Here is a 13,379-nt window from a genome sequence, read left to right as displayed (position 1 = left end):
ACAGCAGAGGCAGTGAGAGGGGAGACAGACAAGGCAAGAGGAAACTGTTGCTCCCCACCTTCGTTAGTTTTAACTAACGAGCTGTTTATAGGAGCGACATGACACCTGCTTTCCTCTTTATAAATTCAATAATTTATGAAAGGTATTAAAGGCAAAACAGCCTCCCGGATAAAGCCTGTGATGCGTGCACTCTGGGTATTAGCCAAACGGGACAATGAGCTACACTTGAATAACACACGAAGATATTTACCCTCTCCCTCTATAAATTATTAAGGGGCTTTTTGCACATAATTACACGAGCTTTTATGTTTCTCACTCCCTGCTTTTTAATCCTTTTTGGAAAGGCGCCAGTCACTTAGGACAGGAGCTGAGCAAACAGCAAACGTTACAGCTGGTTTTAGGGTCGCTCCAGATGAAGGTGTTGCAGGAGGGGGCACTGGCGCAAGCCCGCCCCTTGCAGCACGTGCCGAGGCCAGGGCTCTCCTGACACCGCTGCAGGGGAGGGACATCAAACAGTGTGAGCCGTGGGGGACCAGGCCAGGGTTTGGCCCCCGTGTGAGCTGCTCTTCCTCCTCGGCATGGGTTCACGGAGGTGGCCGTGGGAAAGTGCGAAGCAGGCTTCGGTGTTTTAATTGCTCTCCAACTGTGCGTGTAAATCAATGATATGCAGGTGTAATTGGGCATGCAAATGTCACTAGGCGGCTGTTTACATGTGCAATGTACATTAGGGGAGCGTGTATGTGTGCAAAGAAACACTACGGATATTAGTAATAATTACGCTTCCAAAGGTGTGGAGGTGTGCAGGTGCCCAAACCACTGCGTCTACTTCTCCAGCTCTGGCCCTCGGGGAGCAGAGCTCCCTCCTGGCCCTGCACCATGCCAGACTCCCCTGGCCAGCGTGGTTTTTCCCCCATCTCAGCCCAGCCTCCAGTGCAGCTCAGCACCCTGCCCTGCTCCCCAGCATCACCTTGTCCCGCTGCTTGCCAGGCTGGCTGCAGCCCCCACGGCATGCCCATCACTCTGCCTGCCACACCAGCTGGGGGGCCAAACATCTTTTAAACATTGAGGTGAGGAGCTCATTTCATCCCCTTCAGGCACCCTGCCCCTTTCCATTAGCTGCCAAGCATTCGTGAGTCAGCCCCAGCGGGACATCTCCCACACCACCTTCCATCCTCCTTGTCCAACACAGACTTTTCTTTTCTGCGTGGGCGTTTGACATGACTCTCGTGTCCTCCACACTCACCACTCTCTCTAGGCCTTCTCTTCTTTGTGAAAAGATCTTTAATCATTGCTCTTTGTCCCATTGTGCAGCTCCTATTCTTACGCCAAGCTGTTAAAAAGCTGTCACTGTCATAACTTCCTTGTCCCAGAAATTATCTTTCATCTCCTGGATGTGGGCTACAATAGACACTGAGATGCTTGATATTATTAATACCTTCTGTATATGTGTCAATGGGCTTAAGAATTTAATGGAACCTTTTCCTGCAGCCCTTCATGCAGTGTGTTTGGGCTGCTTGACAGAGCAGCCAAGCTATCAGGCACTTGAGTCAGGCTCACATCAGGACACGTGGCCTCTCCCCGTGGCTGAGCATTTCATAGCAAGGCCTAATTTCTGCACCCTGAGCTCGAACGGGATGGGGTGGTGGCAGTTCCCTGGCTTTGTTCTCTCTTCATACCTGTTCTCTGGAGCATCATGGAGGTCATGTCATGATTTGAGACAGGCAGGGCATGAGCATGGCACCTCCTACCTCTCATCTTGCTCCAGTTGAGCAGAGGTGCCTGGAGATGGGCCTTGACTGTGTGTCTGCTGCCTTAGGGGCTGCAGCCTCCCAGCGAGCGAGGCTGTGCCTGGGGACAGCGGTGGCATCACCCTCAATGGCCAGCACAGCCCAAGCCCGTGCCAACAGTGACATTGTGTGGCTCCTGATGCAGCTGTCCCAAATGGGGAGCTGGTGGTCAAAGGATTTTTGGTACATTGCCTCCTTCTGCTCCAAACCAATCTGCTGACCAGGGCAAGGAGCAGTACAAGACAGTACAGAGAGAAACCGTTATGATAATACTTGATAACGATCCTCAATTTCACTCAGGAGCAGGCGTACGATGCAGAATTTGGACTCCCTCCAGCTGGTAATGAGAAGCCACTGGACTGACTCAGCCTGCTGTGAGGAGGCACCAGTACACATCCAGATGGCCGTGGGGATGGGAGAGCAGGAATATTCTGCATTGCCCCTTCATCCCACTCCCCCACACACTCCCTGAAATGTCACCACCTCCGAGGAAGAAAGCACGCGTGATCTGAGAGCACGTTTCTCCCCGGACTGCATCCCCAGGGATGGGTGCTCTCAGCCATCCTCAGGAACGGGTCCTGCTGCCCGCAGAGCTGCAGCCCCATGGTGGGCAGGGCAGGTCTCTGCGCCTGTGCCCTGCAAGGCAAACCTTCATCAGGGACTGGTTAGTACTGGGCAGGATCGAGGAGCTGGTTACCAGCCGAGCCCAGGGGAGGTGCAGGGCACCCTCCTCTCAGGTGCACAGGGCAGAGCAGGCACACAGCCCCCCTTGCTGAAGAAGGGAGCAGGCTGGAGGGGCAGAGAGCCGATCTGGTGTTCCCAGAACTGGTGCTGGCAGTACTTCAAGGTGTGGTACATCTCATCTCAGCCTGGCATTTGCATGTATTTTCTCAGCTCAGCTTGTTACGACAAAAGTGTGAAAATCTGAGAGAAAAGGAACTATAATAATAATGGGAGTAATTAAAATCCATCTCCATGCTGTCAGTTCAGCCCTTTTCTGAACCTTTTGTGGGATTCCTGGACACGTGCGCCGAAACCAAGAGAGATGCTGCTGGGGAACATCAGAGCATGTCCCAGCTAACTCGGTTGAGATTGAGGTCTGCTCTCCACTGCCCGGACAGGAGGCTTGGTCCCTTGTGCAGGGTGCAGGTGGCACCTCTTCAGGAGGGAGCTCAGAGCAGGGATAATCTCCTGCCTCCTGCCAACAGAAGGGAACCATCTGCCACAGCCCGTTATCATCTGCGGATGGCAGTGGCAAAGAGCTGGAGCATCTGTCTGAGGGATGAGCCCCTGCAGATGGACACCCAAATGTTCTTGCTGCTCCCTGCAGGTTTTAGAGAAGAAAATGCTCAACGAGGGCTTGCGAGTGGAGCTGCTCTCTGCGGTGTCCTCTGGGGCTGCATGGAGGTCAGGACAGGATAGTCACACCTGGAGGGCTGGGATGCCCCTTGTTTTGAGTCACTCTATGCTGCAAGAAGGAGGTTAACCCAGTTGAATGGGTCCCTGTGGCCTCCCACAGAAGCTGGAGTTGGTCTCCACAGCCTGGGAGAGGCCAATAAAGGTGATGAGAAAGGAAAAAAAAGCATGCCTACTGCAAAGCTGGCAGCTGCTAATAGAGACAGGCTGTTAATGGGACAGGAGAGGGCAGTACTTCCAATGAGGTTTGAATGTGTACTTCTGGTTGTCCCCAGCACTCTGTCACCTGTGCCACACTGCCTTGGGGACCTTAACAGTCACCTCACCCTTACTTTAGCTCTGAATGTCCCTCTACAAAAGCAGCCCCTTGCCAGGAATGGTAGCACCCAGGTATCCTGTTCTTTTTCCTAATGTCCCATTAATGCCTTTCTCCCAGGGAACATTACAAACTTATGCCCTCTGACCTGCGTTGCTGTTCCTCTTCAAGCAGGACCTTCTTGTCAAGCTTGGGTGGGCTCCATTATTGTCTGCATGCAGGATGGTCTCAGCCCTCGTGGTGGTTGTTAGGCTGCAGTGGCAAGATGCTGAAAAGCAGTGGCCCGTGAAGAGCTAGGGACAACCTGACAGTCCCTGGTAGATCTGGTGCTGGGTGCGGTGAGCTGTTCTGCTCACTGGTCCCTTGGCCTCACTGTCCCCATCGCTCTCTCTGGTTCCAGGAGTTGCACCAGGGCTGCACGACAGCAACATTCTGGGGCAAGAAGGACGCTAAGGGTCTTCCAGCACAGAACTTAGGAGGACAGATCAGTAAATGCTGAAACATGGAAGCCTTCAGGGCAGGGGCCAGTGCTGTTCCTGCTGCTGAGGTTAAGGGGGTTTATTGCTGCTGAGGCATCCTTGGGGCTCTTGAGGTAAGGAAGTGTTGCCCATGAAGTGGGGTGAGAGTTACCTCTCGGCATTTGGAGGAAGGGAAAAGCACAAATGGCAGCGCTGCTCCTTGAGGGGTGTAGCAGATCATGGGGAGATTAAGCGCAACAGCTCCTCATAAACTCCGGTGCCGTGGATAAGGGTCTTAGTGCTTCTACGCCCAGACAGAAGTGTGGTTATTAAGTGATACTTTCTTTCCACTGCACTCTCCATCCTCCCCATCGCCTTGCCGCCAGCCAAAACACGCCATTGTAGCTGGCAGAGCAAACCAGGGCTCAGCTCCGCCGCACCTGGTGCACCGTGCTGCCCTCGCCTCTCCTGTCGCGCTGCTCCCTCCGCCCGCCCCAGTCAGAAATCAAATACAGAGGTTCCAGAAAAGGCAGGTTTTGCACAGGACTTTTCTGTCAGAGAGGTGTGCCTGGATGCCATCTTAGCCTAAAAGCTCGTTTCTGCTTCTGCACATCAAGTCCCTCGTCCTCTGCCGGGGCGGGGACGGCTCTGGGAGTCGAGGTGGGAAAGACGGTCTTGGAAGGCCCCCTGCTTCCAGGCAGCGTATAGCATCGCTCTCACACAGCTACCAGCACCGCTTGCATGGTGTATTTGCTGTATCCTTGTGGAAGGGCTGAGGTGAAATTTTCCCTTCTCACACCAGACAATGCCAGGAATTATGCTGGAGTGTTATTATTGAATATACAGTGTCCTGCACTTTAGTGGGGCTTTAACTATGGAGGGAAGCATTGAAAATGGCATTCTGAGCTCTTAGCCTGTCTTTTGTCCTCTGTTTGTTTCTTCTGGCTGCATTCAGATTGCTGGCTTTGTCTGTGTTTGTGAAGTGCTATTAACATTGATGGCATCGCTGAAATAGCCATAATAATAAGAGGCATCGATCTGTGCTGGGTAAAGGTCTGAGGACCACTGAGAGAGGCTGGCCTGAATTTCCTTGAAGTCAGGAGCAGAGCATGTGTGAGTGCACACAGGTGCTCTCAGTCCCCCGTGTTTCTTGCCACAAGGATCCTTTGCCCAAGCCCACGCAAGGCTGCACGCCTGAGGGACACCCACCCTCCCAGGCGTGCTGCGGTCTGCGCCCACGGGAGGAGAGGTGGCAGCACGAGTGGGCAGGAGCGCTGAGCAGGGAGCTGGAGTGATTCAGCCCTCAGCTGGCAAGCTCCCCATGCCTACCCTTTGTTTATTCCTTTTCCTTTCAGAAGCTTGCGTGTGCCAAGCAGGAGGATAACAAGCTTGGCTGCGGGCTCTGGGGACCCTGTGGAGGGGGGCTCACATTGTAGCCCACTGCAGGGACATGAGTTTGGGACAGGGGCTGGGCTCCCACGCTCCGTGGAAGGCACCCATGGGCATGTGGCCCAGCTCTGGCATACTGCCTGCCAGCCCCACTGCCAGCTGGGGGATGCTATTGCACCAGAGAGGCCTGGGGCGAGCACGCAGCTCCGCTCTTGCAGGAGGGAGGAAGGGAGACCTGCCTGGAGGGATGTTCTGCATGGAAGTCCCCACCCCTGGGCTTGGTTAAATGGCTGGTGGAGAAAGGCCAAGCCGTCGTCTTCCTCAAAACCTCCCACAGGCTGAAAGAGCCATCCAAGGGAAGGCTCATGGGACTCAGCGAAGAGACTCCCGCAGAGCCTCCCAGCCCAGCTCCTGCCAATGCAGAGGGCCCTGGTGCAGCCGCCTTGAGTCTGCCTTGGCCCACAGCCGGCCACGATGTGCGGACAGCTGGGTAGAAGCAGGACAGAACAGGAACGGCCCCAGGAGAGACTTGCTGAGAGGAAGCAGGAGGGGAAAGTGCACATTAGAAGCAAAGTTTGTGTCCATTACTGCCAGAGAAATCAGCCTCTGCTGGAGGAGCCAGCATTGGGCAAATCTGCTAATGCTGCTCAATAAATGAGTGTCCATTACAGAAGAGGGTGAAGCTGTGGGGAGCACACGGGAAGTCATATACTTAGACTTGAATGAGATGCCATCACCTCAGCATGAGCCTCTGAGGAGGCCTTTGGGATCACCAGATCCCAGAGCAGTCCTCAGAGGTGTCCCCTCCACCTCTTGCCACCCTTTTCCTCTCATGTGTGGGGGTTTCAGGGGGGCAGTGAAAAAAGAGGAGGAAAATGCTTTGTAGAGGTAGCTGCTGTAGGATAGAGCATCCTGAAATCTCCAGGGTAGCCTGGCATCTTCCCTCAGCGGGCTCAAGCAGGGCTGGGCTCTGAAGCAAGGGTGACCGGCAGCAGTCCTCTAGTTTGTCCTGTGCGAGCAACGGGTCTGCACCAGGGCTGGAAGAGGGGGGACTGCCGGTGCCCCCTCTGTGCAAGGGCTGCCGGTAGTGAGCAGCCAACAACTGGCCCCGGCGCCGGTTTGCCGCCGATTCGCGGGGGCAGCCGCTCGCTCTGCCCGTGCCACAGCGCCCGTGTCCGTGCGAGGGAGACAGCGGTCCTTCCCCGAAAAGCACCGCTTCCCCCTGCTCCGCTGCCCGCGGGGGACCGGGGCTGCGCCCGCCCCGCAGCCCCGGCCCGCACCCCCCGCCCCCCGCCTCCTCTCGCCGCGCCGGAGCGGGGGAGGCGGCGGGAGGAGGGGACTGGCCGCGGCTGCCGCTGCCGCTCCCGGCCCCGCTCCGCGCACCGCCCCGCGCCCGCCGGCGGCTCCTCCCGGAGGGGAGGCGGGGGCCGGCGCGGCGGCTGCTCCCAGCCCGGCCCCGCCGCGGCAGACCCGGCCGGCGGCAGCGGGCGTGCGGAGCCCGGGCCGTGCCAGCCCGCCCGGTGGGGCGATGCCGCCACCGCCGCCCCGCAGCGCCGCTGCCGCCGCCGGCTGCCCGGCGGGCGCGGAGGGGAGGCAGCCGGTCGCCGCGCGTCCCTAGGGCGGCCCCGGAGCGGCCCCGGGCTCGGAGCTGGCGGGGCGGCTCGGAGCCGGGAGCGCCGCCGCCTCTCGTGCTGTCGCTGCGGAGAGGGGGAGCTGCGTTACTGCAGGTGCAGGTTTTGGCGGAGGGGGTGGGGGCCGGGGGAGATGCCATTTCTGACCGAAGGAGATCGCCGGCGAGAATGAGATGCAGGTAAGCAGGACGGGGATGCTGGAGCGGGGGGACCTGGGCTGGCGGGACCGGCGTTGCGGGAGGGCTGGAGGGCTCCGTCCCCTCGAGCCGGAGCCGCGCCGGAGCTCGGGGCGCCGTGCTGGGAACTTCGTGTGTGCACCGGGGAGGGCACAGGGGGTGCGTGTTTGGGTACGTGCCGCGAGTGCCGCCGCTGCCGGGTTTGCACCGCGCCCCGGGGTGCGGGTCCGGGTCGCGGCGAGCAGTGCGGACACCCCTGGGCGGGAAAGGAGGGGACAGAGAGGCTGACGGGGCTGCTCACCGCCGAGGGGAAATTGTGCCCCGGTCCCTGCTGTCTTACAGCCCCTCTGGTGCATATCCCGCCACCTCCAACGCCCTGCTCTGCCTGGGCGTCTTCCCGCTGCTGATCTCTCTCCCCCAGCACCCTAGTGCCTCTCCTTGCCCATCCTCGCAGCCCCTGCCCAGCCCAGCTTGCAGGCAGGTGGGGCTGGGGTGTGGGGCTGGAGTCCCGGCCACTCAAGGCTGACTCGCCTAGCGAAAGGCTGGGGCTCGGTGGTGCTGAGGTGAGTGCAGAGCTGCATCCTTATGTGGGAGCCCTCCTGCTCCCCCCGTAGTTAGGCAGATGAGTTAGCTGGCCTGGAGCAGATTACATATTCAGGTGGGGTATGGCTGGGACAGCGCTACCTGCCAGGGCTTGCTGGGGAGCAGGGGTATCAGCCCTCAGGCGGGCTGTGCCCAGCTCCCCAGCCAGCAAGGGTTAATTCAAGAGGAGGAATCAGCCCTCTGCCTATCCTCAAGGCAGAGACACAAAGGGTTAAATACAGGCAGGGAGAACTCACCAGCCCTGGGTGACCAGGCTGTGGAGGCAGGAGCAATGTGGGGTAATTTTTCAGGGTGGGGGTTACCTCTCCATCACCAGCCCCCTAGCCTGGAGGTAGGTGAGCTGGGGCTTTGGGCAGTTACTGCTGGATGGGATGATCCCTCAGGCTCCAGCAGAGCTCTCAGGGCACTGAAGGGTCCCCCTGCCTGGGCTCAGCCCCACGCCTGGAGAACTGGAGATGCTGGGGAGGATCAGGCTGTCAGCATGGACTCCTCAGCTCTTGGCTTGTGTCTGGCAAAAAAAAGAAGGGGTTAATGCTGGAGGGGTTTTGTAGGGCAGCCAGGATTACAAGGGTGCCTGAGATTTGGGAGCCCTCCCGGGCAGTGGCGTTGCTTGTTGCTCTGTGATACTGTGTGTAGGTTATCGGATTTTTCACCTTACGCCTTGGATATATAAATAGCTCTGGGCAGAGGGCAGAGGCACGGTTTGCTCCAGGTGCTAGAGGTGCCGCCTCTGGAAAGAAATGGGGGTGTTGTTGCCGTGAAAGTGATTTGCACTAGGAGGGGGGGACAGCAGGTGAGCGTGAGTGTGGGCACCCGTGGGATCAGGTCTCCTTGCTGTGAGTGCTTGCTGGTTGGTGAAGCTGAGGCTCTGCTGCCTCTCTCTGCCCGTCACTACCCCAGCTACCGCCCAAGCAGTCGCCATCCACGGTCCTTCCCCAGCAAATGCCCTTTCCAGCAACTGACTCTGCCTGCTGGCCTGCAGCGGGGGACCCGTGTGACAGCCCTGCACTCATCCCCAGCCCATGCTGTTCTCTGGGATCTCAGCCCACGGACCGAGTGTGGGGCAGAGCAATTTAAGCATCCCCAGGAGCAGCCTCGCTCCACAGATTGCTCCTTCTCCCTCCATCTCCCCTTCTTCTGCACCACCCACCGGAGCACAGCCCGGCTCTGAAATTATATCCCTTCCACATCCCCATCCCAGCCCTCCCGCCAGTCTTAACCCACTCCTCCCTGCTCTGCCGCTTGCAGCAGCCCTGACCTGACCTTCACGCTAGCCCAAGACGGCTGTGGAGCCACGGGATGGCTGTGCCCCCAGCCAGCCCCCAGCGCGGGGGTGCAGGGGCCTTATGGGCTCCCTGCGCTGCCCAGCCCAGCCCCACCCCAAAAGGCAGCTATCCCAACCCTGTGCCGGCACCGCAGCCCAAACCTTTGTTCGACCCCTTTCCTCTGTGTCTGCTCCCACAATTTCAAGTGCACACCTTGTCCCTCTCCTGGACCTTTTGCAAATGCAAGTGGACAGTAACGTCCCTGGCCCATCCCAGGTCGCACGGAACCGAGGGGCATCCTGGTTCTCCCGGTGCACAAAGCCCTGCTCAGCCGCCCGCCCGCCCCTGCAGCATGGAGATGTCTGGGCTGACCGTGTCTTCTCGCCTGCTGCTCCTGGCTCCTTCTTGGACCACACTGGCTCAGCAGCTTAATACCATGGAGTACAAGTGGTCTCTGAAGCTCTTAGCCTGGCAAGGCTGGTGAGCAAGGCCAAGAGAGAAATGTGTCCCTGGACTAAAGCTTCTGATGTCTTCCCACAGACACTGGGGCAGTTTTTCGGTAGCCAGGCCGTTGCGCTCCCCCCTCACCGCTGTGGACAGCCACTCCCGGGAGCCAGCAGCACAGGGACACCGCTGGGCTTACCAGACAGCAGGAGGGGCTTCTCCTGCACCGGGTGTTCGGGCAGCCCCGGCTTTACTGAGCCTCCCCCGGGGAGGGCAGGAAGCGGCTGGAGGAGATAGTGGAGCTTAGTTTACAGGACCTGGCGAAGAGACAGGTCTTCCAGGCCTTTTTGTGGAGGGATTGATTACAAAACGAATGGTTATGCTTCTATAATACCGTACCGTGCTGCAGTTACTCTACACCTATAACGTAATTACTCTGTGATACCTCTAATTACCACTGTTTCATATCACTGGAAGGTTAACAGCATGACTGAATGACTTATTATTCCTTTACTTTCCTACTTAATACAGTCACTGTAATGATGCTGAAGTTTATATGGCTTGATGTATGTAACAAGTATAAAATCCTGTAACTTGAGGTTTAATTTCAGGGGTTGATAAATCACTTTATAATAACGCCACAATTATAGTGTAATTATAGTGTTATTACGGTTGCCGAATTATAAAGCACAACTGAACCTGTTGTGGTTCAATGAGGATACACCCCATCAGGTGTTGCCTTGTGTATGTGGTTGTCACTGGGCAGGGACAGGCCCGGGTGTGCTGGATGGCTCTTGGGTGGGGGCTGCTGTGACAGCCCCGGGGTGACACCTGTCTTGGTACTGGGGGTTGGACCCATCCCCTCGAGGCAGCAGAGGGCATGTTTGCAATGGCCACATCTCTGTGAATGTCCTGATGGAAAATGCGACTCAACCAAATGTTTGAGAAGCTTCAGGTGTGGAAAGTGCTGGAGAGACACTTTTCCGTGTCAGCTTAGCCCACCCCCTTGGCTTGTGGTTCCTTGGGGACTTTGCTCAGGCAGTGCTGGTACTGGGGTGGACATTAGCAGTGCTGCTGGCTTGTATTGACTCTCCTCCCATGGTACAGGCCAATGTGAGCTCTGTGTCCCCGTGCTCAACCTTTATACTCAACATCAGCCACCATGGCAGCGGTTTGGAGCTGGTGAGAGAGGGCACAGCTCAGCAAGGGGGGATGTTTGCACAATGCACAGAGTCAGCAGCTCTTCTCCCTTCTCTGATAAGCCCTGGAAGCGAAGGGAGAAGGGTTATCCTAGCATGAGCAGAAATGGCTTTTGGCAGGAAAAGATCCAGAGGAGCTTGTTAGGTAGTGGGGAGGGAGGGGATAAGAAAGGAGAGAGCTACAAATGCTTAACTCAAATCAAACAACCCAAGAAAAATAAAGGGAGAAAGCAACCAAAGGCCATGGCCTCAATTTTCTTCCAAGTCAATTTTTTCCCTCCTCTCTCTCTCCATCTGGGGGAGTAAAATTGGAGCTTGTGGTGGGGAATGACTGCAGGAAGAGAGGTTTCCGTGATTTGCCACGTGTCCCAGCTCCCTGTGACCCTGGCTGGGGACGTCTCTTACTAACAGCCGGTTTTGGTGGCTGTTTGAATCCGCGGCCTTTCAGACAGTGTCAGGGTATGTGTGATACTGAGAGGGAGAGGCATTTCTGAGGACGGGACTGGCTTGGGAAAGGGAGAAACACCAGAAGTAGTCCCCCACATCATGTCTCTTGTCTCAGGACTGAGGCCAGTGTCCTGAGCTGGGGACAGTCCTGTGGGTGAGCCAGTGGGTCCCCACAGGGGTTGGGGACAGGGTGAGGACTGAGCTGTGCCTCCCGGGATGTGGTTCCTGTGGCCCAACACCATCCAACTGATGCTCAAATGGCAAAATACCTTCTGGGAGCCATCAGGCTGGGATGATCCCCTGCTTTGGGGGACAGGCTGGCCACTGCTCTCTGAGGGGGTGCCCAGGAGCACCCAGCCCCTGCTCTTGCTACTGTGGGGACGCTGTGTGACCTCCCCTGGTGCCACCCAGCCCCTGCCACCCTGCACAGCCCTCAGTCCCCTGGCAGCCCCTTCCCTGCCGGTGCCCCACATTGCTCTTGGTTATCTCAGTAGGACCCACAATTTCTACTTTTTTTGTCATTTCCATTCTGTTTTTTCCCCAGAATGCAAAACATTAAATATCACTCTTGTAATTATGGTTAATTTCATAACCAGCACCTTAATTGGATTGGTCTCTGATGGGGAATTCTCGTAGGAGGGAGAAGCAGAAATATTTTGACGTGATCTATTCTTTCAGCTCTTTGTTTGGATTTGAGATGTCGAGTGTGAAATGGGAAACAACTGATTTAGACCTCAAAGGCAACCTGGGGGTGGCAAGCAAAATCTGAGCACTCTCAGAGGCTTTTCGCTCCGCACAGGCACGTGGACGAACCTCTCCCTCCCGTACCTGAACCCAGCCTTTCCCCACCGCCCCTTTGGACTGGAGGCAGTCACAGAGAACCAGATTGATTTGGTTTAACCCAAAATGTGAGCCTGGGAAGTCAGGGAGGGCGTTATAGGTGCGCACTGGCCTGGTGGCTTGCTTCTGTCCCAGCTCCACTGACAAGTGGCTCGTGTGCTGTATCACTGAGCAAGGCACAGCGACGAGGATTAGGCAGCAAAACTAAATGGTAGCTGTAGCCATGCTTTAAATGACCGTGCACTGCAGGAGCCAGACAAAGGTAAGGAATTAGGACCATAGTGTTGAGCAGTGTGAAAACCTCCTTGCCTGGCCCATACTGGGGGAGCATCCTGGCACAGCTCTGCACGCTCCCAGTGGGTCCCAGTCTGGGACACCCCTTTTCTGCTGGGAATCTGGCAGGAAGGGCACACTGGCATCCCCAAACCCTACAAGGGACACCAGCCCCTGTGAAGCAGGTTATTTCTGCGCTGCTGCCGAGGACAGCAAGTCCTGTGGGGGCCCCAGTGCCCCCCAGTGCTCAGCTGGGCCGTCCCTTGCCGTGGCCATCCCGCGGAGCTGCCGTGGCCATCCCGCGGAGCTGCCGTGCCGCGCATCGCGCTGCCGCTTTGGGCTTGAGCCACGATTTGCTCTGGGAAACATGGAATTGCGCTGCCATTAGGGGCTGCCATTAAACTGATTTGTGCTCAGCCTGTTTATCCTTTTCAATGGGAAACGATACAGAAGCCGAACCGAAATGGAAACCCTGGCCTTGCATTTCCGATTTAATTTCTATGCGCTGTATTTCCCCGTGATTACTTTTGTTCTCACATACAGCCCAGAGTGCAAGCTCTGTATTATTATCAACATCGCTGTGGAGAAGGAGGAAGGGGTGGAAAGCATCTCTTTCAGCTCAAGCAAAACATAACAAAACCACCCCAAAGCAGCCCTCCATCAAGGGCAGTGGGGAGCCGCTCCATCCCCACGGTGGGTCCCTCCTTTTTCTCTGTGCCCACAGGCTTGGCACGATCACCCGCTGGAAGACAGAAAAGGCTGGGGAACAATGTGGCTCCCCACAGTGCAGCTGAGGCTGCGACCCGCTGACACCCCTAATCACAGGCATTAAGCCCATGGTGCTTTTCGCCCCTGCTCCAGCTGCTTCGCTGCCTGGTGGCGCTGCACCTCCTGGCACGCGTTCCCAAAGCGGCCGGGGTTGGGACTTGCTGGGGCACAGCACCCGCAGCCAGCGCTGGCTCAGCTTGGGGCACCCTCGCTGGTGAAATCAGTGCGTTGCATTTCATCAAATTCCCCTGAAAAAACCCAGAGTTTCCAGTGCTTCGTTGTCTCCTCTCAACCAGCGTTTCCCACCTTTTCCTTGTTGCTCAGGGAGGGGCTGAAGTTTGGGTGCAGTCCAGGACCCCAGGAGCTC

At 57.1% G+C, this 13,379-nt stretch overlaps 1 protein-coding gene across 3 annotated transcripts in view; it reads left to right on the top strand.

Moving 5' to 3' along the window:
* The window catches only part of LINGO1 (leucine rich repeat and Ig domain containing 1), a 144,888-nt gene that overhangs the window by 121,617 nt on the left and 9,892 nt on the right, over positions 1-13,379 (top strand). The window contains exon 1 of one of the 3 annotated variants that reach the window (XM_065847342.2): positions 6,864-7,176. The exons of the other annotated variants lie outside the window; for them this stretch is intronic. Within the exon in view, the coding sequence (XP_065703414.1) occupies positions 7,171-7,176 (6 nt within the window). The 5' untranslated portion in view covers positions 6,864-7,170. Of the gene's footprint in view, positions 1-6,863; positions 7,177-13,379 lie in introns of those variants that run through there. 3 annotated transcript variants of the gene reach the window in all.

Source organism: Patagioenas fasciata, chromosome 12 (assembly GCF_037038585.1).
Source record: "Patagioenas fasciata isolate bPatFas1 chromosome 12, bPatFas1.hap1, whole genome shotgun sequence".
NCBI classification, from domain to species: Eukaryota; Metazoa; Chordata; class Aves; order Columbiformes; family Columbidae; genus Patagioenas; species Patagioenas fasciata.
The sequence above is the reverse complement of the archived record's forward strand: the minus strand, read 5'-3'. Positions and strand labels throughout refer to the sequence as shown.